This window comes from Mercenaria mercenaria, chromosome 2, assembly GCF_021730395.1.
Source record: "Mercenaria mercenaria strain notata chromosome 2, MADL_Memer_1, whole genome shotgun sequence".
NCBI classification, from domain to species: Eukaryota; Metazoa; Mollusca; class Bivalvia; order Venerida; family Veneridae; genus Mercenaria; species Mercenaria mercenaria.
This window is the reverse complement of record NC_069362.1, coordinates 80,488,988-80,516,914: the sequence shown is the minus strand read 5'-3', so window position 1 is coordinate 80,516,914 and position 27,927 is coordinate 80,488,988. Positions and strand designations below refer to the sequence as shown.

Genomic DNA, 27,927 nt, shown 5'->3' with positions numbered 1-27,927 from the left:
ATAATAATTCTACAAACTTTGGATTTGTAATTAATGTTGGCAATATTATTTATTTGTCAATGCAGACCTTTGACAATTTAATACAATAGTGCTTATATTCATATTATTCTTAAGGCAAAATTTGTTTATATAATTTATACATATTCTAAAATAACGCTATCTTGGTTACCAGGATAGGAAAATCAAGTCTTAAAGATACTTCCAGTAAAAATATGTCGTGTATCAAAAACTCGGTGAACACAAAGAAGCGTTAATACTCGGTTGATTGAAGTTTTTAACGAATAATTGACAAAAAACTGCAAAACCACCGTTGGTTAATGTATATAACGGATTAGGAAGTTCATACATAAAAGGCCGATGTCAAGATTGACAACACCCAGATAAACCACAAATATCTCGTTAACTTATTGTGGGACAGTGTATAACCTTGTATAACCATATGAACGAGATTACATGCTTAGTTTATCCACTGAGACACAATTTGAAATGATTGAAGCTTTTAATGGAACCTCAAGCTATCTTGATGATATTTTAAATATGGACAACCAATACTTTTCAGAAATGGTGAAATATATTTAACCTAAAGAGTTACAGCTTTACAAGGCCAATACTTCAGATTTAGAAGCGTCATTTCTATATCTAAATTTAAGAATTGTGAATAATAATCTAGAAACGAAAATATATGATAAAAGGGACGATTTAAATTTAGAAATTGTCAACTTTCCCCATCGTGATGGAGATGTCCCTCGAGCAACATCATACGGTGTCTATATTTCACAGCTTATTAGTTTTGCAAGAGCTTGCTCAAAGATAGATGATTCTAATGACAGAAATCTTCATATCACCAAGAAATTGTTGCAACAGGGTTAGCGTTATCATAAGCTACGGAAAGCTTGTAGTAAATTTTACTATTAGAAAAATACAATACGCCCCTTAAAACACTTTTAAAACTTGGACTTACATACCCGGAATACTATGGAGATGTAGTTTATAAAATTCGGAAAATTTAACATACCCCTTATTTTAATCATTTTTTTTTTTATAAAATTGGTTAAAAAGTTTATCAAAAGAGGATACGATGCGAAAATCGTGAAGCACAGTGCATGTTTAGTGATTGACCCCTCTACTGTTAATTGCTACGCTTTCTTATTTGATGGTGCGACGACTAATAAAGTGTAGGACTCCATGATGCTTTTCTCCTAAATCCTACATACAACGGACGGAGGGAGTTGATTTTTGTCTTACAGTTTTCTAAGTCGTGCACTTAAAAGTTAGACTCTTGTTGCTCTGACTTCAGACAAGTTGTTGAGTACATTGGTGTAATTGTATTGCTTTATTTATCTGTTACTTTTGCACTAATGTTAGAGCCTTTCTCAGCGGGGATTTTATTTACATTGTGTTGTTTAACTTGTTAAAAATAGGGTAAATGCGAGGTTGGCATGCCCTAAACGCGTTTAAATCCCCAGTTTCCTTTATTTAGGTTACTGACCGTTCCAAGGCGGTGCCCCTATTATCAACAGGTTGTTTTGTCTGTCTTGTATTTTGTGTTGCGTATGTTTTCTTGTTCGTTGTAAGCGTTTTTCCTCCGCCCCACTCCCCCTTTTGTCCGCTCCTTTCCCTTGCATTTACGCTACCTTTTGCATCTCCTCTCCCTTTACTTTTAGTAAGTTTTCGTGGCTCCTTTTTGTTTTGGTAGCCGAATTCCAAGACGGTACTTGATTGTGCGGGTGCGTTTGTAAGCTTGTGAGTCTACAACGGTGCCCTACTGTTTTCTTATGTGTTGCTTGTTCGTTTTTTTATGTTATTCAGTTGATCGTCGTTGTGTGTTTATCGTTGGTACATGAGTGTCTGTGCTATTGTGGTTTGCGTTGTAGTGCGACTGTTTTTAAAGAACATGGCATTCCCTTGTATATTCGTCCTTGTTCAACTTTCCCCTTCGGATTCCTCACCCAGCCCCGACCCCATTTCGCCCTTTAACACTTCCTTCCTCTTTATCAATATTTAGCTTATATTAATATGTACTTGTTGGATGTTTGAAGCAACCCGTCTGAAATATTTTTCCATTACAGCTTCTTTTTGTTGTGGGCCTACTATGTAAATGCGTGGCTCTGGGGCTGTGATTTTGGTGCTCTGTGCTTCCGAGAAATCTGCCCTTACCTATTATCTTTATCTTTTGTACATGTACGGTGTCAAATATAAAAAAATGTTATTTTTCCGTTTACCAATTATATGCGCGAAAAAAGTTTCGTGTACTAGCCTGAAAAATGAAATAAAACTACATCTCTACCCCACAGAGTACCCAATGTATGTGAAAGCATATATGCACAATAGTTACCAAATGAATTACTAAAACGTTGAACACTCAGTAAAGTTGAAAGTCAGGTCATTTTAAAGAACTTTTGGTACTCTTTGGGGTACAGATGTAGTTTTATTTTAAGAACGTTCAATAAAAGAGAAACAAGCACACAATTTCATATCCTTTTTGTAGGTTAAAAAAAACATTTATAAAAATGTATAAGTATGTAAGAGTACAATGTTCTGATCGTTTGTTTTATACACCTTTGTTAGATCACCAGCAAGGATACTGTATATGATTTGTATCTAAATCGTATTCGTTTAATGCTTCATTGGTAACCCGAGACATTTTGTCACCTGTTTGTTGAGAACGGCGAATAGTTCTGAAATCATTTTCTCTCACAAAAATGCATACCACATAAACTTCAAAATTATAAACACAAGTTACAAGAGTCATTAATTACATATTACATTACATAAACTTTATAATGATATACTGTTCTCATGTATATTACTACATCAAAAGGATCCGCTGAAATACCATACTGGGGAAAAAGACAGGACTGTGCAATTTCAAATAGATCTAATAGCGCTAAATTCATCAATGTTCTCAGAATTTAATGTGACGTAGGTTAAGAACACATAAAAAGATATGGCATTATACGGAGCTAACAAATGGCTACCGATGAAGTTACCATGCAGTATAGGATATAAATTTGTTCGTAATATTCCCGGTTGAGACAACATCATAAACTTACTGAATAGCTTTCCGGTCAGTACTAAAACCTATTGCCCATTTTCACAGTTTTATTTTTATATTTTGACTTATTAGCCAAGTACACGTGTTCAATATAGGTCTGTCATGTAACATGAGCTATGGACCAACGATTTATATAATGAGTTATGTTTAATAACAGATTCCAGGTAACATAGGTTGACAAAACAATCAATCATCTTTAATGAAAAACAATTATTTGCAACAAAAGTGTTCTGCGCTCAAAGAAATTAGGATGTATTCATGCGCAACCAGAATAAAATATTATTAAGCGTTTTCTTTCAAACTATTTTCTGTTTCAGATGCGTCATATTCAAACTTGACTTGATTAATCAGCAAATATATTTATGAACAAATGATATTAAACAGTACCTACACCGACTGCAATAGTGAACACAAGGTTGTAAAAAGAGTTTATATATATGTCGTAATTAATCAACTTGAAGGTTACTAACGTAAAGTACATTCGTCGCCTGAACCCGTAAAAATAAACTTCATTTGGTCTGTTAAAAGACGCTACATTGCGATTTTGAAGGTCAAGTTTATAAACTTCAGGCTGTTATAATACTTGTTGTCTAGTCATTCGAGGAATTTTAGATTGAATGAAATAATTATTATATATCAAAGTACGGTCTGATGTAATTGACAATCACTCACATCTATTGGTACGCGCTGGTTTTTTACCTTATTACATCAAATTATATGATAGGCTGGCAGCTCTTATATTAATTTGCATTGTTAATTCAAATAAAAGCTTGCGGTACAATTTCATAGATTTTAGATTAACCTTTACAACTAGTACCCCATTTTGTAGGTAATATCAATGATTGCAGCGGTTCATGTACAATGTTCTGATAAATTCAATCTTGTGTTTTATTGCAAGTTATTAGATTTCATCGTCTATTCGCCGTGCTATATTACGCGTATTTCTCTAATATAATTCGATAGCCATAAGATGACACTTGGACGCAAAGGGCTTACCTTATTCACTTTTATGTCTTCCTGATCTTGTTTTATTTACAAAATGTCTTAGAGGAAAATGTGATGTATTTAATACACGAGGGATGTTCAGTAATTACGCCTGAAAAGTGCTAATATTTCTTCATATGTCATCAAAAATCGATGAAAGAGTTACATAATGTAAATAAGTACATGTCTAATTGAATCTTTGCTTCGGATATTGTTTTGTACTTCGCTTCAAAATGAATGTTGAACGGAGTTCAGGCAATGTTGTGTGTTCTGAATCGAATATCAAGGCTGAAAGGACAGTGCCCCCGAAGAATTATGCTAATGTTTCACAGATCAGACGCCGTAAACCCGATAAACTCCAGTTACTCCTTGATACGGATCTATGCTTCATATAGTTCAGTGTACCATTTCATTAGTATAACGAGAATTTATATGAATAGTTTTTATTTGTCCATTGAACGTGTAGGATATTCATTCAATGGAGAGAAACATTGAAGGCTTGTATATTGATCAATTTTGTTTGATATGAACGGCGTCACAATGACGCACGACCGCTTTAATAGTCGTGCTGCTGCCGTAATAATGATATAGTATATACTGTTCATATACTGAAATTCGTATTAACTAAGTCAAATTGAATATATCCTACTCTGTAAGATTTTCAAGTTTCAGCAAAGTAGGACCAGCAGCAGTTTCCGGATTTTCATTTAATCTCGTATATTTCGTATTTAGAATGTCACCGTCAATAATACCTGGTACGGTAATGTGCGTATAAAACAATATAATATTATAACATAATATAAGCTATTATTGTCCATTTTCTGCCTCCAGAAATGACGTTTTGTCTGTATTGGATGTTGACTTGCACAAAACAGCACGAGGTTCCACACTACCTGACTCTTGTGGTTTACCTAAGGCGAGCTACAATAAAACATTACACAAACTTTATTAAGTATGACCAACATAATGCCATTAGATTTTTTTCAGAAAGATACCTAAGCTTTGGTTTTATTTGAATACTATTCAAAAACTGTCTTGAAATGTCAAACAAAAGCGAACAGTAAAAGTATAAAATAATAAATACATAAACATTAATTTAATGCTTCATGCAACATTCCTTTCAGAAATAAATACTATATTTTACACACAATTAACTAAACTGTAAGCTGCTACTTAACAGAATGAGATTTTATACAGAGATACGTATCATTTGTTGGTAATTTTTCTATTCCAGAGAATGCGGCATCTGTAGAACAAAAATAAGCAGCCGAACATAGGAGAAATATATGACATGCGCCTATCCTTAAGCACTCCCTAGAAGAATCTACTGATGGTTTATTCAACGTAATGAGCACTGACTACATTTCGAGATATCTTGATAGAGCAAACTTTAATATGTTATTCTGTAACTCGAACAAACGTACATTTCGTGTCATCTTTAAGATCTGCATCCATACTCTATCATGCGTCCTGGCTACACAAGAGCATATACGTTAATAGCCTTATTTGACCAAGTCAAAATTATAAAACATAGAAAAAATAAACATAATTATACAGCTAATATTGTTAAATAAGCATATATATTAACAGCCTTACTAGATCAAGTTAAATGACAAAACATTGAAAAATGAAAAAAATTAAAACAGATATCAGCAGCTTGATATAATAACTGATGAAATAAAGCGTCCCTATACATATGAAGTTACTTTTGGATCTGATAAACTGTTACTTGAACTAACCATTTGAAAAGGATATGACTTTCTTAATTTCCTAGAACTTCCGTTCATATATGAGTGTGCAGCCATTGCACTTGCCAGAGTTCTTGTTCCAAACCTCTCCTCATTCCGCCTGCAACATGATGTTATTGCGTCCTTAAAACCACTCCGATATCTTTTGCTGAAGAAGCAATAAATTATAGGATTCATTCCGCTGTTTGAGGATCCCAGCCATTGGGCAATGGGATTGATAATTTCGTTCACAATTTTCGCAACATTTTTATCTGATGGAACTCCGTACAAGTTAGCTAACCGGATAACATACAACGGTAACCATGAAAATGCAAAAAGAACTACGACAATAGCCAACATTTTTACAGCTTTAACCTTTGACTTATGAACCACTCCTAAACTAGAATTCTTCTCTCCTGGTGCTCGCCGCCGCCAAACTCTTACACCGATAAGCAGGTAACATGCGACGATAAGTACCAAAGGAACCGAATAACAACACAAAAATATTGCTCCAAGAAAATAGTACTTTTTGTTCGCTTCATTCGGCCAGTTTTCATAACACACTGGGAATTCTTGATATTTATTTTTATAAGTTCCAAGCTGGAAGTACACAGCCCATGGGATCATGATTGTAAAGGCAATAATCCATATTACGAGTATAATTATCTTACAAGCCTTTTTACTTATCTTCAGTTCCATCGAATGACATATTGCGAGGTATCTGAAAATAGAATTAAATAGGATATTACAGTTATATAGCTGATTTATTAATTTTGCTGTCAGTGGCGAAATAAATACACTGTACTATAAGTTGCTGTAGCAGCTAGACATGATACATGTGTGTAAGAAAAACTCTTCGTTTTTCTGTAATTTTCAAAGAACAAAATTCAACAACAATATTCGTTTTGCTCCAAATACAACAGCATACTCGTTTTCATTCATATTTCATTTAATGCAACATATTTGCGTAACATTTATGTTATGTATGTGACATATTTTCTTTACCTTAAGTATTACTTCTGCATGTAAAACATATTCTCTGTTAAGTCAAATATCATTTACAAAACATAATAATACATACAGTATGTCATGTTACATAACACTCTAGCTATTATAACACGGTAAAAACCATGCTGGATAATGACTTACAGAAGGAAACAAAGCAATGCATCAAGTCATTAATCAGGATAATACATTCAATGACATTAAAGCATAGAACAATACACTGTTGAGAATAATCATAAAACACTACCAGAGTGAGTAAATCAGGGATAGGCTGTATAGTGAGTCAGGTACCTTTTTGTGTCATTATTTTCTGCTTTGAACATGGATGCGCACTTAAAGTAAATTGTGTTAAGTTGAAAATGTTATAAAACAATCATAAAATTGACATTCAAGTCACAACTGCACGTACCGTTAAATACAGAACTATCAATTCTTCATGTTTTCCGTCACAGAAAGCATGTAATTAATCCAATAATCCTAATTCAGTAATTTAATTAAATTTCAGCAAAACTCGTGTACCGTGTCATTTAACACTTGTTAGTAAAGTAATGTTAGTAATGTTTAGTTTTATATTCATAGTCAAAATATGTTCTATTGTAAATGACATATATTTTGTAGATTAGGAAGTCATAGAATTTATTTGTTGATGGAAATCGATACCACTTCCGCTATATCAGAGTAAAAGGTTTATTTTAAGAAAACTACACTTTTTGTAGTGTTAACATGGAAAATGTTCTTGGCATTCAAGTCACAACTGCACGTAACGTTAAATACAGAACTATCGATTCTTCATGTTTTACGTCACAGAAAGCATGTAATTAATCCAATAATCCTAATTCAGTAATTTAATTAGATTTCAGCAAAACTCTGTATGTATATAATCAATCACTCATTTTCAATATAAGGCAATACCATTCGTATACCGTGTCATTTAACATTTGTTAGTAATGTTTAGTTTTATATTCAAAGTCAAAATATGTTCTATTGTAAATGACATATATTTTGTACATCAGGAAGTCATAGAATTTATTTGTTGATGGAAATCAATATCACTTCCGCTATATCAGAGTAAAAGGTTTATTTTAAGAAAACTACACTTTTTGTAGTGTTAACATGGAGAATGTTCTTGGCCATGAAATTGACATTACGAAAGAAACTTCCCTGTGAGTAATGTAAATTTGTCTTTTAATATAAAGCCCAAATCCACAAAACTAGTCGAATATTTTACGGCTATGTTACAGTTTATCTGAAAAGATTTTATAAACAATACCTATCAACAGCGATAGCAGCCAGCGTATTTACAGAGGCACAGACGGACACGCCCTGGAGATATGGCGTAGCTTTACACATAAACCATCCAAAATGCCAACCTGAAATTAAGAAAGAAAATCATAACATGGCATCCTCTTGAAAGAGATTCCACGACAGTGTAATGTAAGCGAAACATTTCTGTCTATATCTAAATACTTATGAATTGTATATTTAATGGTTATGTCAGGTTTCATATCCGAAATATTTGATTTAACTTTTTCCGGCGACTGAAAATGGAAATCTTATGTTTCCATTTTATATCGGTACTCCAAACATGGACTCAAAATTTAGTAAAAGCAGAAGTTCTATATATGCATAATGACTTTTATACGACGAAGCGAAGGCTCCTCAGCGCTATGGGAAGAAAATTCTTGCAATCGGAGAAATATACTGATAAAAAGTATATTAAGCCTAAATCTAGATATATGTAGTATGTGTTACAGCCCTGCTAGGCTTTTCACTACTCTTTCCGTGCTACAAAACTATTTTTATACAAAAATTGTGCCATTTTGAGTTAATTACGTGTTTAAATGATGTGTATGAATAATTAAGTCAATTCTTCAACTCCAATGTTTCGTGGAATAACTAGGATAACTATTATATGTGGGTCAAGTGTCGACAAAGAATATGCACGTTTTACAAATGCATGCTTTTGACTGACAAATGGAAGAAGTAAATGTACAAAAATTATATAATATAAATGATTTTGTTACAATGTGCTTTAAATTTGCTATCGATTAATGCGTCAGACATATTAAACAATATGAAATTATTGTAACAAAAACTTGCGTAGCTTATCATAAACGCATGCTTTTTTCTTTTTCTCTGGTTAACTCTTTAGTACTTTGGCGTGTAAGCCTGTAACGTTTATTCATAGAAAGTCATTTCTTATTAAATGTTCTACCAATACTCATTAGTAGTAGTCTTGCGAGAGAAGTTTTTCATGAATAAAAATTCAATTTAGGGCAAAGAAATCTATGTCTTAATTACAAACCTGATATAGATGGAATTTGAAACGCAATGCTATTCCAAATATATATATATATATATCTATTCATATTAAAGAAGAAACACTCGAGGAAATATTAAACATAGTTAGATTTCGCTATGTTATAGATTCATGGCCTCTTTTTCTCCGGAAAAAAAAACTTCTTTAGTCTTCCGTAGTATATTCTCCTATAAGGCTAAACGTCTTTTGTCTCCCGCGAATTACATTTGCGGTTTGGCAACAATGTGAGAGATTCCGTGATATATTTAATTTGAAATAGTCTGGCTTTATTGTACGTAAAATTAGAAGCCAAATAGTTTTCCAATGGTATTTTTTCTTAACAAGTCTGTAAAGTGGAGTCATTTGAAAAGTGATTACAGATATCAATTTGTAGACAAATCCGCTTTCTTTGTACACCATAGCATGCAGATACTATGGAAGTTTCAAGCCGAGTTATATTTACACCCAGAAAAGAATAACTTAACAAAACCTAGTGTTGAAATAATACTCAGGTTTGGCGGTAGCAATATCTTTAGTAATAGATATATATCTATATATAATGTTTCTTATTTATGATATATCAATCAGTCATCATTAATCAGTTCTAATGAATTCAGCCAAGCAGCTACTTTTAACCTTAGTGCTGTTTTAATAAACGTTCTGATCATAACGTTTCTATCAATTTCAATGATGCATTTTTATGACAAAAACATAATAATTATCAATTGTATGAGGAAGACCCTAAAATATTGTGGTATTAAGCAGTAAATTTAAACAACATACAATGGCGATGGATTGCTTAAATCAGCTATAGGTTATATTACTATTTTTAATCGAACTGCTTCCATACCGAAGCAAGTTTTTAGTCAGAAGAACTGTGATGTTCAAGCAAATTAGATCTAAACTTAAATTTCATAAACACCAATACTTGCATCTATTCTGTCTTTTTTGAGATACACGGAAGGCTACAGACAAGTATCCCTAAAAACACCATCTACATTATTTCTAATTATCCTTATGTTGAACCCTACCATTTCTGTCATACGAAGTCCTCCTATGGTTATGACATTTTCGCCGCTCTATTGTGGGATTCTTTTAATTGTTTTTATTAAATAACTATTAATTATTAGGCCCTTAAACACATCATTTGCCTCCTACAATAATACAAAGGCCTCCTCTATAACAGTGCCAATATCTATATCAGTTAGCGGTCCCGGACCGAAAAGTGATATAGATATAAAGCCCGCATTTTAAGGAATTTGATTGGCTAATTAGACAGGGCCAAATAATGATAAAGATTCACAGCTGGAAGTTCGGAAACGGCAGCCATTTTGTCTTTAAAATCAGTAAACGTTGACAGTTTGACATTCTGTTTGTATTAGTACTTTAATACACGGACAAAGTAAAACAGAAACATCGGTTTATTTTCAAAATGCACTGTGATATATATTTTGATTACTTTACTTAATATTTCCATACAAATGGTTAAAACATGTGTATTTTAGAGTTTTTCTTTCAAATTGTTACAATTAATAAATTGAGTGTTTAAATTTTGAATCCTTTATATATATGTAGTTATTTAATAGAAATGTCAATAAATAAGCGAATAGATATTGGCTCTTTTATTTGTCCTCGGGACAGTCGTATTGACCCTCGGCCTTCGGCCAATACGACTGCCCTCAGACAAATAACAGGGCCAATGTCAAATCACTTATTTATTAACATATAAGTACGAATTGAATAAAAAACTAGTTACAGTTCAACTTCATTTGTAGCAAAATAACGGTGGCTTATAATTGAAATACGGCGCAATTAACCAGCACAGACGAACACACATAGTAGAATAAGCAATTTGTCTTTCTCGTATGAAAATATTCTATACTCAAAGAATAGGTATTTGAAATGATTTCCCTTACCAATTGTTAAAAATCAAACAGGTCCTTTTGTACTTGTAGTGCATTTAAGTTTCTAGGCATAAATGAACGAAATAGCATTAATTTTATTCCCAATATTGCACAGTAAGTGAGTGAGTTTATCATTGCCCTAGACTTGGAACTATTCAATTCTATCCAGTCAAACTGTATTGGCTAATTTTGGGAACGTTCGCTTTTTTTCAATTAGTTTGTAGAAATTAATCTGCAAAGACCATAATATGATCATATAAGACTGCCTGACTGAATTTTGTGTTTGATTACAAAGCACATTGGATTACATTAAAATAATTATGCAAGGGTTAATATCAAATAGGAAAAGGCAAGTTCCAGTAGCAGTGTATATAAATTAAAATATGCACACATATACATAGATAACGTAAAACTGTATAAATGGACAAATTAGGGAGCACACTGGGCCACCGCCATGGGACGGTCAGTGGCAAAAACAGCACCGGAAATATTTGAACACCAAACTACTCTTAATCTGTTATAGTGAGAAAAAGATTTTTTAACAGTTATCTCTTACACACGTAATGGTTGAAGGGCGGAAATGTAGTCATGGAAATACAAATACATTTTAATGCCTGACCATTCATATTTATTAATGTTCTCTTTGGCGTAATACACGCTGGAGCATTGTTGGTTGTGTTTGTAAAATACCCACCCCATACCGCTCCCAAAACCCCAAAAATATCAGATGTTTATTTTTGTCTAAACTAATTTGTTTTTAACATACATTTAATATGAACAAAATGCATGTCTAAGGAAAGCAATGAATAGAATATTTGTATTGCATATGTCACAGATTTGCATAGATAATCATAAGTTTATCCACAACTTATAAAAAGTGCATATTTGTAAGAGCATTATCTTCTCGCCCATGTCTATTATAACTGAAGTAAATGATTCTTTGAAGCTTCACATGGTTTCGAAACATGTAGTTTGGTTAAGATTGTTGAAATATCTCAGTATCTGTATTGTTTCAAATGGGTATGTAAAACTACAAATTATATAGAAATAAAAAGAAATACTAACCTGTTTAAAGGGGCATACATGCAATAAAAACATTAAAAGAACAATTTTGAAAGGCTGTAACTCTTATGTACAGAACTGTTTTTATACTATTACAATATATGGATTCTGAAATTAAATTGCTTATATAGTTTCTTCAGTGGGATTGACCCTTTAAGACCATTAATGCCTAATTTTTGCAAGCGAATTCATGCAGACACGTTATGATGATTTATGTTCACATTCTTTCTAAAATAAAACGTTTATTGGCAGTTTTCCTTCTGTGCGAAACAAAAACTCCCTTTGTGGACCTTGTGTCAGAATAGTAAAAAACAGTTGAGCATATGTTTAGAAGTAGAAACTTCATTTCGATGTGAATGAGCTAAAAATATGTATATGTAAATATAAATTAAAGTATCTCCAAATAATCACTAAAAAGACTGAATACAGAAAGATTCAAGTTCACTTTAAAGACTGAACATGAATTAGAAAATGGAGAGTGGTATAATTATGTCCGCTGGCGTTTCTTAAAACCCAAACATTCACTGGGATATACTTTTCATTCAAATTAAATACCAACATGTGACTGTCTGGTTGCCATTACAGAGAATTCCACAGTACTTGTACATTTCTATATTATTAGCATGAAACCTTTTTTTTTAAATTTCTAGTCTATTTTCTACTACATAGTTTGAACTATAAATGTCCCTGACAAATGTGTCTATATGCAGTATTTATTATACCGAACATATCCATTTGTCTACAGTCTTAAATGATTTAATAAAAAGGATGTAAGTGACAATAATAAGAAAACAATAGAAATAATTATTATGAGTGATGAAGTGGTAGTGTCCTGATCTGGGAGTCAAAGATTCGAGGACCGGAAGGTTTAGCGCAGTCTACATATCCCTTAGCAACAAAATTCATAATATCCAATAATTAAAGCCTCGGTCTGACTGAGCCTGTTTATCAACACCGCTCGCGCCTTATGTCATCGCAATAAGCGGATTTGTACATATCGGAAATCCATTGAGCCAAAATATCTATAAATGCTAGAAACAAAAGTTTTCTTCTTTGATGCTACAATATCAAATTATTATTCGTAAGCAACGTTTTTCACTTCTCATAGCTAGTTAGAACGGAAGCCCGTGCTGCATAAAATGAGTTAGTTTTAAGGCTCACAGAACTGACATTTAATTAGTTTGTTAGTTCCTAATCAATGAATTATAACAGGCACTATCTTCATCAATCTTGCCATAGATGAAGAGGACTATTACAGGAATTCGCATTTACTTCGACAAATGTTGAAAAACCCTAATTGTTTATTTCCGTTAACTATGATGCTTACTTAGGAAAAAGAGGACATACTGTAAGTCTAGGCAGCGATAATAAATCGTTTATTTCTTTGACTGAGTAGACAGAGAAATCTTTAACATTGTCCTGTGAAATAATTAAGATTGAGAGATGAGATCTCGTGCAATTTGAAAGAACATCACACTGTCATCAAATTCTCTTCCATCAATTAAAATTTCCTTTTAAGCTCACGATTACGCTAGAAAGATCGATTGATTTATTTTTGTAATGGGTACATAATACATGGCTCAACATGTTGAATAAAACAACATGTGAAGTAATTAAATATTAATCACAACATGAAAATTATAGCAATGTCTTGCTTTGTACAATTATAAAAATCAAATTAAATGATGTAGGAGATGGCGTTTAATGGTAACCTTAAAAACAGTAACATATTCGATCTTAGTATATATTTCAAACACCGCTTACTATTAAACATGTTATAACTGACTTTGTGGACTTCGCTTTACAGCGCAGTGCATACTCTAATGTTCAATCTTTGAAAGAGTTGTTTGAAAAAGTGTCAGTCAGCAATTTGTTATCCTTTTTAAAGCAGATAGGCATTTATCACAAAATTCGAACATCATTTATTCTTATTCACATATTTTATAATATTATTGATAGCCACTGATATTCTAACCCTTTATATGTATATACATTTTTACGTAAATATTTTTAGAGATGCTTAACAATTTACGTTTTCAATACAACTCGGCGATATATGACCTTTTTGTGAATTAAGGTTATCAAAATATAGAATTCCATAAAATAGAAACTTTAGCTAATCTAATCTCGTCAAAAGACCCATACTATTCTATACTCGGTAATTATTGATCTAATACTTTGATTTCAGAGCAGTCGTCAGGGTTTACTAAATATTAATTGACTTCCGCACTTTCATATTTCTAGTTCAAGGTCTTCCAGAGTTTTTCGCCTGTATTTAGGTTTGTTTCAATATTTTTACAGTATTTATTTGTATTCTAATTAGAATCATATGATTTTTTTTATAATTCTTTAAAATGATAACAAATATGTAATGTTTAAGGGTAAATGCCACAGTTGCTTTTATTTCATATTTCTGTTTTTGATTCTCTGTCAGTTAACACAGTTTAAAGAAGAAATTCTGTCTGTAAGAAAATTTTGCCCCATGTCAATATAAAGACTGTGGCAAATGTCCTGATGAACATGACAAAATGATACAGCAATGTCCTGGTCTTTCCCATGTGCCGAATGTCTTTAAACCTTGTATACTGACTGCAAATGAAGCATGGAACAGAAATATAAATTAAAATTGCCTTGATTTGAATTATCTGCCCTTGAAAATTGATTTCTTTAGTATTTTCTGATTTTCAAAGACAGATAATTCAAGATCAAACCTGGGCACCTATGATTTTTATTACATATTTCCGTTTTAAACATGCCTCTTATAGTCAGTACACAAAGTTTAAAGAAATTCTGTTCGCAGGAAAATTTTTGCCTATATACATATAAGTAAATGTGGCATTTACCCATAAAGTTTTCACTCAAATGAAAAAGGCTTTATATGAACCCCCAGAAATAAACAGAAATATTCTTTGGTTGCAAATCTATACACTAAAACCTTGTCCATGTATATACCTCGTTCAGATAACGCTTACAAACTAAAAATGGTACGAATAATTTTTTATGCTCCTTGCTGTGATGATTCGAAATGTCAGCCTCTTAATTTAAGCAATTAGGAACATTTCATTGTGTCATGAAGTAGCAGATAAAGTGCAAATTGCGATAATCAGTGTCAGTAACAGTGATAACATTTTTCCCGAGAACAATTTCTGTTACAAAAAAGCGTGTAATAATTGGGCCGTAGTTTGATTATATACTGAATGCGTTGAGGCTGCAGAATGATTTATGTAGACAAGAAAAGAATTGTTTAATTTGTTTCATTACGTCTGCAACACCACTGCAACGTTCTGTGTGAGATTACAGTATTTCTAAATAGATAGTGGGATCGGGCGGATTACGTTGTTTACGCATTAGATCAGTAATAACTAGATCACTTCTACCTTCTGTAATTCAAAGAAAAGAGCAATATTATACTGGAGTACAAAAGTAAACCTCAATTCAAGGAAAAAATAAATAGTGTCAATTAGATACAGTTTAACATTGCACTACAGCGAGAAGATTATATTGACTCAATATTCAAATTAGTTTGGCATCAGTCCTTAGAGTCCACCAAAACAAATATCTCTACTATAAAATTCTCTTGAATAGCACTTTCTTGAAACATTTACAATATCTTTTATCCCTGACTCTGTAGAGAAAATGGTTTTCTGAGAAAATATCAGTGTCAGTATGAAGAAAGAAATTAACAATTTTATTACAGATTATTTGATCTCAACAGACTTTGTAAGCCTATATTCAGAGTAAAAAGTAATATATAAGCTTTTTAAGGTAGCACATGTTCCCAGATAATTGGTAACCTTTGAAACCATAAAGATATTCATTCTCCCCGTTTTATCAGTAAAAAAAACTTGAAATTAGTTCCCTGACAAAGAAAACAATATGCATCTGTAATAAATGATGGACTTGAAAATTTCAGACATGGAGTATTTTTATTTTTAAAATTTTAAAGTTATTCTCTTTTAAGCTAAATATTATATATCATTTAAAGTATATAATCTGATAAATTTTAAGAAGTAGTTTCAATTTTAATTTCCTTATATGTTTGACCTTGTCTATGTACTTAAGTTTATACATCGAACATGTAAACATACATGCACATATACATACGCTCTCATAGGATTACAGTATGAGATCATGTAAACATACATGCACATATCTATACGCTGTCATAGGACTACGGTATGAGATCATGTAAACATATATACACATATACATACACTGTCATAGGATTACGGTATGAAATGGCTGGATTCTTTGAACGTAACTTTTCAGATAGAGTATTTATGCTTGTTTTTCATTAATATGCACAAAAAAGAAGATAAAATATTTGCAGATATATTGGCATCCTGTTGACCTTTGTGCTTTAGTTTATCTCATCTATATATATTTAGAATAACACAAAATGATAAGCGCGCAGACGCGGACATATTACATCTAAAATTTGACAAGAAGTAATGGATGAGGTTAGAGGTTTAATCCGAAATATGAACACATCAAGAATCATAATGTCATTTACGTAAAACTGAATTTGTTATACTAGTATACTTTTACTTTTCACACATATAAGACTGCTTCAATATGTGTAAATGTTGAGTTCTGCTCAACCCGGGGCTGGAGGGCGTAGATTTCCACTGCCGTCCATGAACAGACTCAGCTAAACTGAGCTGCAACATTTTCGTTTATGTCGTTTTGGGCGACCTGTTTCTTGAGTATTATCTAAAATGTATGATCTTTAATCCTTCAGATGCAAGCAGACTTTGCATATAAGCTACTGAGCATTGTCCCTTCGTGAACTGCAAAACAAATCGTATAAGGGGAAGCTGCGGTCGAACGCTTTAAATCAATTGTCCCGTTACACATTAGGTTTGAAACACCATTAACAGCTATCAAATGTAAAAATTAAGCTTTGCATTTGAGATACTTGATTCGATCGCTTTATTGAAGGACGTTCCTGGACGAGTGGTTCAGTTCGCTCAATTAGACAAATTTCCCCTGAAAACGGTAAGCTCGAAACCCGACAAGATACTCAGAATGTTTTCATGTAAAGCTGCCAAAGAGCTGTCTTATGCAAGAACGATGATGTTTGTCCTACCCTTCAGGAAATATTGTCTAGAGGCGTACCAGGGGGGTCTTAATCTATATTCTAAGTCTTAAAAATGCAACAGCAGCAACAATCTATTATACTTCTTCTATACGTCTTTCAATTTCATTTATCAGATCAGAATAACACTTCGATAAAATACTGGCGTTATACATTTGCACAAGTACTATTATTATCTTAATATGAATCTACCAAAGAGTTCTATTAGTGGAATGATTTATCGTTTTTATATAAAAAACATTGTTTTCGCTAACCACGTCTGTAAAATTGAAAAGGTCTTGTCTCGTGCACTTTGATAGATTAACATCGGGTCACTAGTTTCAATATTTCTAACGGATTTGGTAACAAGGTCCATTATATTTATTTATTTTGCTTTTGCTTCTATGTAGACTTATATGGATATTTAACTAGAACTGTTTGTTAAACATTACATAAGACTGTTTATCTGTGAGCAAAATGTCATTGAGGTTTTTGAAATTGATATTTGTTTATTCGGTATGCAAGTAAAATTGGTACGTCTGGTACCTCAGGGTTAGGTCCACGTTTTGAAAGCAAAATTCAAACAACACCAAATCATATCAAGGCAGTCTATATCCCCCGCGGCTGTTATGGATAGTGAAAGGGTTGATGGTATTTGGAGGAAACATTGACGTTGTAAAATATATTTTATAGTCCACGAATGACGACATCACTGAATTTGAAAATCCTTCAAGGGGTTTAGGAGACACAGAGCGGACACAAAATGAGAGGCTCAAACGTTTGACCCTGACCTTGAGTCAGCATGGCTGACCCATGAGTTCAGTATGTCGTCTTGATGAGGTGATCATTTGACCCAAATTTCATGAAAATCCTTCAAGGGGTTTAGGAGATACAGAACAGACACATTCCTAGATTAAAAAGCATGAAATTTTATGTATATTAATATTTAAAAATGATTGTAAATTTACTAATGTCTGCATTGAATTCCGGAAAGTTGCCACACCTTCGAACAACTCAACGCCTTTTAAAAACTCGCTGTTTTCAAAGAAATGTGATATATCTTCGTTTTGATGCATTGCAATAATGTTTATATGCTGAAATTTACGTAACTTGGTTAAATGTAGTTTTCATCAATAGTTATCTTATGGCATTCTTGTTAAAGGTGGCAACTGTTAGAGAATATCTTAAGTATCCAGTCCAGTCGCACAGGACAGACCACTCCAACATGTTTTAAACAGGTAGATTGTTGGTAAAGTTGTTGTTCGTTGACCAAATATTAATGATATAATTCATGACGTCATACGTATGTTTGTATACATTGTATGTTTGCCTGAAGAAGTATTTTAATACGAAACGCGTTGCAAACTTGAGTTGTATTTTTCCTTAACCATATAATGATGTAATTCTAACTCTTAAAACAGTAAACAGTCTTTATAACATATAATTATTGTGTATATAAAATGAATGCTATATGTACGCGTATTAATACAATTTTTTAAGTTTTAAATCTTGTTTTGTGTTTCTAAATTGACATTATTCACCTTACTAACCTTTGATCAGCTTTACAGCTTAAATGTTATGCATGTTCTGGTGGAAAACACTGTATTACTTTTTTCAACTCGAAACGGTACACGTTATTTATTTCGGAAGACCGAATATACTTCATGACCTACTTCAGTTTCATTCCAGTTCAGTGTCTCATAGCTAGCATCATGCCATTAGATACCAATATATATCTTATTCAATTGTTACAAACGGTACATAATATGTTTTTTAAAAGAAAAAATTAACAGTTCAGATAGTACAATAGTCTCAAATGTTAATAATGAAACGACGTGCTGTGATTGCTTTCAAACAAGTTATGAAATATAAACAAAATATAAACATGCGTTTATATGTAATACGTTTATACTAACAGAAATAACAACATAAGAAACAAACGTAGCCAATTTATAGGCTAATAATGTCCGATCTAATACTTCATTGCCGGATTTGAGTTAGTTGACAATACAGATGACTTTAAGTGGTCTCTGGTTTCCCGTACTTAGACTCAGTTTTATTATCTGGTTCTTTGGGATCGTGGAGTTCATTCAATGTAAATGGATAATAAATTCCGCTTAAGCCGGTGCTAGGGGTCGTGAGAGGTGTTGCACATTTCTTAACCTCTCAAGAGCATACTCAATCAAACCGTGTGTGCTATTATTTTTTGTCTTGTTGCGTTATATGCTTCCAAAAGGATCGTCCTATATATTTTATTGAGCTTGTATATCCTTAACATACAAACAGGAAGCTTCTAACACTAACCTCAGTCTTTAGTTCATGAGAGACACTTGCTTATCTAATAATTGACGCATATCAGATAATGTTCATTCCATTAGTGTTGACATCTCACTTAAATGCTATCTGATGTATTCTACTAATCAAGTAGAAACAACGGAAACATAAACAGAGAACTTAATGATATGAACCATAAAGTAGCGATTCATTAAACTACTTGGGAGTACAAACTAAATGGAAGCACAAATTAACAATAAACAAGCTTTGATTCCGTAAATCATCTATCAGGCGATCAGAAATATTCAGTAAAGTACAAACTTTGGTTGTCCTCGAGTAACAAGTAGGACAAGGGTTTAACCATTCATATTTAGTACTTGTTTACCCTTTAATATTAATCATACATAGATTATATAAATGTCTATATATAACATCTTATATCATATCGACTATATGAAGGAACAACATTGTTCTTTTAAGGTGATAGAAAAGTACACAAACCCTTTTCTGTTTGTGTTGGACCTGTTCATTCTTTGGAATTTTGTGTATTTAAAATAATATATCAGAAGACTATATTATCAAAACAACATGAACGTATTTAATATATTTCATATTTGAAAACATATTTAGGCTCTATTCAACCCATTTAAGTTAAAAAAAATCAAACCTTCAGTCTAGGTTTTCAGGGAATTATATTTTTAAACCGCTTTTTCAAATGGCTATTACCAGAGTTTTCATCTGTGGTTGCTGTCATATCTATTTGTGACAAATTAACCTTTGTTATTATATATAATTGTTTGACACTCAAAAAACAGAAAGAATGTCTTTAAAACAAATTAGTAATCAGACTTGATATGAATTTACGCACTGGAAAACTGAAAAAAAGACCCAAACAGTTCCATTCCAGAGCTTTACCATCTGGGTTACAGAGTCAGTTGGAGACGCTATTCAATGTTTCTCACTATGGCTTTAATTTTCATTGAATACAACATGGAAATTGTTGGGTGAAAATATAAGAAAAAAAAACAGTTATCAGATGGAAAATGAGTTTTCTATTTCTTATACCCTCAGTTGTATAAATATTTAAGATAATGAAAGCTACAACAAAAGGCAAACTGCTTCGCCAGTCACAATTATAGCAAGGTGCCTGATATATTCCACAGAGATGTTTTCATATCTCTCCTGATGCCTACTTCATGTAGTGTACATATAACGTTTCAAATGGTACCAGAATTAGTGCCCAAGCAAACATTGGGAAAATTTCAGCTAGAATTGCGTAATCAATTTTTCAACTGTCAACAAATACTTTATAGAGCTTTTTCAGAGTACAGAATGATTTATTTGTTCTTTAGAATAAACATGTGTAATTTCTGTCTCTATTATGTCTAACGCACAGGAACTTTTCCGCTGAGATTAAAAGTTGTATTGACAAGAGCAAACTGTTGCCCTGATTAAACAGACACACTTATAAGAGAACGTTGAACTCTATGATAAGTTTCTACCACATTAATTTTTGATGTGAAATATATCAAGCACTGTATCAAATTCCTGCATTTTCGTAATTGAACAGCACTGATTTTTGTAATAAAAACAGAAACATCTTATTAAAATTAATTACGGACTTGAAGGATTTTTTAATTAATTTCAAAGCCATTATAGCAGAAAATGCTCTGTCAAAATCCATGTCGTTTTTTACGCAATTACTGAATGATGTATAAATTAACAACCTTAAATTTTCACCAATATTGTGGCTAATTTAATATTGTGGCTAATTTAGTGACAGGCTAATGTTGTAATCGAAGTAAAGAATATATAGTTGAAAATGGGTATCTCGAATTCAAATGGATAGAGCGTTTTCAGGGGCGTAGCGTGATCAATTTAGATGTTACTCAAGGGGAGAGTATGGGAGGAGGAATCCCCTCCTCCGGCGGGGTCCGGGGAGCCTCCCCGTGGAAATTTTAGAGCAAATTTTTGGTGACTTTTCTAACCAAAACTATGCTTCTTTAGTTTAGAACAAAATATTCACAAACGGCTCGGATTTTAAAAAAAAGGTCTATATAAGTTGATAAACGTTACAAATCGGGGTCGGGGAGAGGAGTGGGGCTGACATTTTGGAAGGACTTGGACTAGGCAGGACGAAATTTGTTATTCACAAATTAACAACATGAGTTCTGTTTCCAAACTTATTTGTTGTATACAAAATTTGCATTCACTATACATTTTATATGGAAAGACAAATGCGTTAATTTTCATAAAAACAACATTAGAGTAATAATATCAATGACGACCCTTTCCGCGAGATTGCACGCGTAAACTGACGTCCTTCACCAAAAACATGAACAGAATGGTCACGTTTCAAAAATTATTTCAAAATTAGACGCCAAAACTTTGAAAAAGAACATTTAGTTATAGCTTTAACTAATTTTTCTGGTGTCACAGATCACAGAACACGACTGTATGAATTTTCACTGGAGTTGAAATATTTCAAACAAAAACCAGGAATTGTATTTTTATCGGAAGGCGAATTATATTTGAACGTGGGCGGGCGTTTTTGACTGTTCTGTTATAGGATGGCGGAAAGATCAATATCTTGACCTTTATTTTGATTTTCTGATACTCCTAGAAAGAAAATCAGTTATTTTTGTAGCAAGCTATCGTTAAATGTAAATATAAGAATTGAATGCTATTTTTTGTGTGTTCATATGGGTATGAACCACACTGGAAGGCCAAGAATCGCTTGATCGATTCATGAAATTGCAGGAAGTCCCAATGTGCTTTATACCCATATATACGCACATAAAATAGCATTCAATTCTTAAATAAAGTGCTCATGCGTTCATATATGCAAATTACCTTGTAGTAAATACTCTAAAATGGCTATAAACTGATCAGACTGCTGAGGACAAACTTTGACTTATGCACAATTTCAAAACAGACAAAATGATGAAGCTACTTCAACAGATTCGTTTTTCATTCTTCAACTAAATTTACGGTAAATTCTCTTTTAATTATTGCAGTTACAGGTAAATGTTGTAAGCATTATATTGATTTCTAGACCAAGTTATTGTTTGCCATCTGTTGCATGTTTTTGATATCACAATCGCTTTCCTTTCAAAACTTACAATTTCCATGAAATTATCACTTCATTATTGGAAACCATCAAGTAAATAATGATACAGAGACAAGTCTTGTGACAGGTGTTTAGGCAGGTGTTTAGGCTGAAATATAAAATCTATATCACGAAACAATAATAAAGGAATTGTCAAGGCGATATTAGTAATTAAATATTTGCAGGTTTTGAGTATTTATTACACAGATAGATAGACAGATTGATAGTTTTTTTCAATCAAAAGGCAATATGCACATATGTATATCCTAGGTTTCTAAATTATTTTCTGGTATTTATAACATGTGAAAATGTTTAGTTCTGCTCAACTTGGAGCTAGAGGGCTTGCACTTCCACTACCGTCAATCAAACCGAACCTGCAACATTTTCATTTATGTCGTGTTGGGCGGCCTGTGGATTTCCACTTTTTTATTTTAAAGAAATCGAGGTATTACCGTATTTCAAACGTATTGAGGTGTAGGATGTATACTTATTTCATACGTTAAATAATTTTGATTGATGTATTTTTTCTGCAATAAATTTTGGGAGATGAGTGTAAGGTTATAAGAAGAAGGCGGCTGCAATTGAAATTTGGCTTCTTTATACTACCCCCTCCCTCGACGGAGTGATGTAGGGTTGAGTAGGTGCTTTGCAGTATAATGACCCGGAAATATGTAGTCATAACGGTATGTTTTCCAAGTAGAAATTAATGAATTGATAGTTTATATGACTGAAATTGAGTGTTATACTATGGCAATGTGGATAACAAAGTCTAAATGTTAATTTATGAATCTGTTCTTTTTGCTCTCGTTGATTCTCTTTGATTATGGGATAGATAACTTATTTTTGTTTAGGAAATAATGCTTGGGAATTGATAGTTGTTACAGACACGGTTGCTTATCCTTCCAAATTTTACTAGTGATGGACAATTGCCATTAGGAAGATCGTTCTTATGGTCATACCAGCTATAGTATATATGCATCTGAAATCATATATATATTTAGAAGTTTCAATGTATTTAGATTTAAATATGTATTTACAATAACAAGTGCAAGTGGAGCAAGAAAAAAACAACAAAATATATAAATTTTGATCGAAATTTTGATAAAAGAGCAACAGCAATCTGCCGTCACAAAACTTATTAATCATTGACCAAGACAACAACATACTCGTATGCTATGACATTGTCCCTACCCCCATATCCACTCCAGATCAGTTTTATATTGCTTCTACGGAGTTTTTAGCCTTTTTTAAATGTTACTCAGCCGAGTAACTGAGTACACGCTACTTTACTTTTACTTCTATATAACCGAAATTCGACTTTAGTTCTGCCCATTGTTTTCTCGTTTGGGGCAAACCCTTTACTTTATCTGGGGACCAAACGCCGCTCTTCATGGAATTACACTCCTCAACACGTGTATCATTGAAGGTTCCATGTTCAGCGCCGTTTGAATACATCTGCGGATGTCTCTAAATTGCTTTTTGTACTTTTAGCATGTGTAATATTGAGTTCTGTCAACCCGGGGCTAGAGGGCGTGGACGGTAGAATGCATTTCCACTACCGTCCATGAACAGGCTCAATCAAACCGAGCCTGCAACATTTTCGTTTTTGTTGTGTTGAGCGACCTGTGAAGTTTCCACTTTTCTCTATTTTAAATGAGTTTGTGTACGTTTTTTCGGGATATGAAAGTGCATTGGAGAAATTTGCGAGGCACTTTCAAATCCCGAAAACAGGTACACAAAATATCATTTAGAGTTTTAACTTTATTTGAGGTAAGGAATACTGACAGAATCGTTTGATTCGTAACAGTGTGAGAAAAATTTTGGGAAAAGTTTTCAAAAGTATATATTTTTTTCTTCTCCTTTCCATTCGATAATATGAGACTTCCATCTTTTATGGATTTATTTAATTTTTAGATTCGAGCCCTTATAATATATATAAATAATGCCATTACTTCCTGAGATAGTTTAACGTGGATATCGTGAGTGAATTAAACAACTTGGCGTTTAATTTCAATAGGATTGGAGGGACAAATTATCTGTTCGGGGCAACATACTTACTGCTTTTAATAAAATTATATCACATTAATTAACAGCTGAACGAAATAGAAAACCATTGTTTCGGTTTATGTTATGTTAATTGGGAAAATGACATAAGATACATGTCAGTATAAACAGGATGTAAAGCTATAAATAATACAATACAGTAACATTGTTTCAATTTGCCCTTATAACGATATCACGATATTAAACGACTGGTATAATATTACGATGTCCTACCTTACCCGACAGGTCATACCTTTAACACTCTTGATATAAACATGTCTTTGAATTCGGTCAAGATTAAATAAGAAGTTTGAACCTAACCTTAATATTTATCTGGTAAAAGATAAAAAGAAAACAGAGCTCATTCGATTAGTGTTGTCATTACACGTAATTGCAGTTTGCTGTGCCGTGAGATTATAAAAATACACAGCTCAATGAAATGAGCCATGAAATATCAATTTATTCAATATACTGTGACTTATGCTTTCCCGTAAATGTTCTGTAAATTTATAAATCGCAAATTTAATTAACATTATCGGGAAGGGTCTTACTAGAATAAGTAACGTCAAATAAAATATTTTCTCAGAATCATGGAATATGTTTTCAGTCTCAGCAATACATGTATTATTATGATATTATACCTGATTTATATATATAGCGCCCTTTTCATGATAAACAATTTTAAAGGCGCTTCACAGAACGCAGAGGCAGTCACTCAGGGCTCAAATTTCATGACACAGAGCGATCTGACAAGAGGGATATAGCGAGAGAAAGCCTCCAGAACAGAGAGAGAGAAATCGTTTTTAGATACAGGTCTGTCCAGCTAACTTAGCCTAGCCCTTTTTGAAAAGACAGCCTGGAACAAAAGAAAACAACATTAAATTATACTTCAAACGCTTTTTCTACAGTATAGATCAAAACTGAATTGATAAGACTATATTTTTTTTCCTGGATTTAAAGATATTTTAAAAACAACTTCATGTTAAATGGAACGTTAACTACAATTTAACGTGAGTGGATCTGTTTGCCTTTTCTTTTAAGATATTGAAAAGATCTGCATTCTGATATTTATTTCAATTTTCTGATTCTCGTGGAAGGCAAACCACTTATTTTGGTAGCAAGCAACTGTAAAAAAGATTAGCTATGAATGTTGTTTTTGTGCGCGTTTTGACTAGTAGAAACCACATTAGGACATACAAAGATTGCTAGCGCGAGTCCAAATGCAGTTTATACATGTATAAATGCATCTTAAATACTTACTGACAAATTTATAACTGTTGACCTCCTGTTGTTCTTATTTTTTATGTGATCTGAATTATTAACTGAAAAAAATCATTATTGTCATCGCAAAAGTGCATGTAATATTTCGACTGATACTTAAACGGTCTAAGTTATTCAGGCTTTGTTATTGGCAGAGGGTTGGTTTTGTCTGACTGATATAGACCAGTTCAGTCCAATTATAACTAAGCGACGCGACTGATATTTATTAAGGCGCTAAATGCCAAGTTTAGATATGATGCTGTCACGGTTAACGTAACGTTTTCAGTTTAGTTTTCAGGTACTGTTGGTCATGCCCGCAAGTGAGGTATAATAGGTCTTTTAAATAAAAGAATAAGGATCACATCAAATATTCCTGTACCTGATACATGTGACTATATCTACCCATTTTCTGTAAAATGCAGTACCAGTAAATAAGTCTGTAACGGTCAATGTTAAAATACATTTGATGGCTTTTCTGTCAGCTTTTACACTCTTAATGAATATTTATTGCACATATTATAAGTATAATCTCTGTAGCATTAAGAACACCAATTGTAAACAGTATATCAAGCTCTCGTGAAATGATACTGCTCGATTCGAAAGACAGTATGCTTTAAGAAGATGCAGTCGGTGATACCTCGTTGGCCGAGCGGCCACTGTATTCGCATTTTCCTTTTTCGTCGGGAGTTCGATTTCACAGACCCGTAAAAACTGTATTTTATATCTTTTTTCTTCAATATGATTAAATGAAGACAAAACGAGTAAGTTATTCTAGTTCTAACTTGTTCACTAACTTATATGTGTCACTATTATGTACCGCACCATATTATGGCGTTTTTAGCAATATATAAATAAACAATCAGTAGCACTCTCGTATATATAAAATGTATAGTTGGCTTGATGGCGCAGTAGGTTGAGTGGGTGGATATGCATTCATTTTGCAGTGATAGTGTTGACGGTTCGAACCTTGCATCCGTTCAACATTTTAAGTTTGCATTACATACTTTGTTCAAGTTTGTTTTTCTCTGGTTTCATTGTTTTGTTTCTTGTGTTCGTATAAAATGCGTAGGAACTAAATCAATCGATACTGGAAATATGACCAGGCAATGCTTTTATTAAAGTGAAATGTATGATTGTTATAAAATTAAAAAAAAAAAAACTTTAAACATATCACATAAGATCATATTAAACGCGGAGTGTATTTAAACATGATTACGTGTCAATAGTGGCATATATAAGTTAGTGAACAAGTTAGAACTAGATTTGTCTTCGTTGAATCTTATTCAAGAAAAAGAAATTTAATACAGATTTAAAAAAAAATATTTTTTTTACGGGTCTTGGAATCGAACTTCCGACGAAAAAGTATAATACGAATACCGTAACCGCTCGGCCAACGAGGAATTACTGACTATGTACTGACTTCGTTTTGTTATTGTTTTGTTTGTTTACATTTCAAAACGCCATAATACTGTAGGATACCTATATATGCGCTCTATTGATTATGATGTTTAGTGCTATTTTCTCTCACGATGTTTGTAAGGTGCTAAGTGAACGGAATTCCGTTCTTTTTTTATAAACTTGGAAACCATTTTAAAATCTCACACCAGGATGTGTGGGTTAGTCGCTTTCAATATATACTGTCAGTGATCATAAGGGTATGCCATCATACCTGTTTTAAGATATGGACAGGATAATTGTATTAACTGGTATTAAAGTCTGAGTACCAAGAACTGAAACAAATGCAATATTTTTATATACAAAATGGCTTACAGTGAGATGCACACAGATGTAATCACCGCTTCAACAATTCAACAATGCATTATTTATGATGTGTTTAAATTTTTTATATGAAAATGCAACACTAAAGTGTTTGTTTTCTACAGTGTCACCCCTTGAAAACCAACTTGGACTTCTAAGAATATCTTGCTGATTATCTTCCGGCAACATCGGAATGTATCCTCGTTTGGCTTAAACTCCCAAGGGGGATGCCTTAACAACAAGGCCACGGGTAGTTAGTGATCAGCCTTATGATTTTGATATAACATGTTGATGATGGCAAAATTATTCCTAACCTATATCCTCTACGTGACGTCTACACTACTTTATTGTGACCTTTTTGATATAAAAA

At 32.8% G+C, this 27,927-nt stretch overlaps 1 protein-coding gene across 1 annotated transcript in view; it reads right to left on the bottom strand.

Moving 5' to 3' along the window:
* Nucleotides 1–1,750: 1,750 nt before the first annotated feature.
* LOC123564402 (neuropeptide SIFamide receptor-like) overlaps nt 1,751–27,927 on the bottom strand; it is an 87,822-nt gene continuing 61,645 nt past the window's right edge. The window contains exons 2-4 of the mRNA XM_045357953.2: nt 8,042–8,141; nt 5,779–6,487; nt 1,751–4,960 (exon numbers count right to left, since the gene is read on the bottom strand). Of these exons, the coding sequence (XP_045213888.1) occupies nt 4,847–4,960; nt 5,779–6,487; nt 8,042–8,141 (923 nt within the window). The 3' untranslated portion in view covers nt 1,751–4,846. The remainder of the gene's footprint in view (nt 4,961–5,778; nt 6,488–8,041; nt 8,142–27,927) is intronic.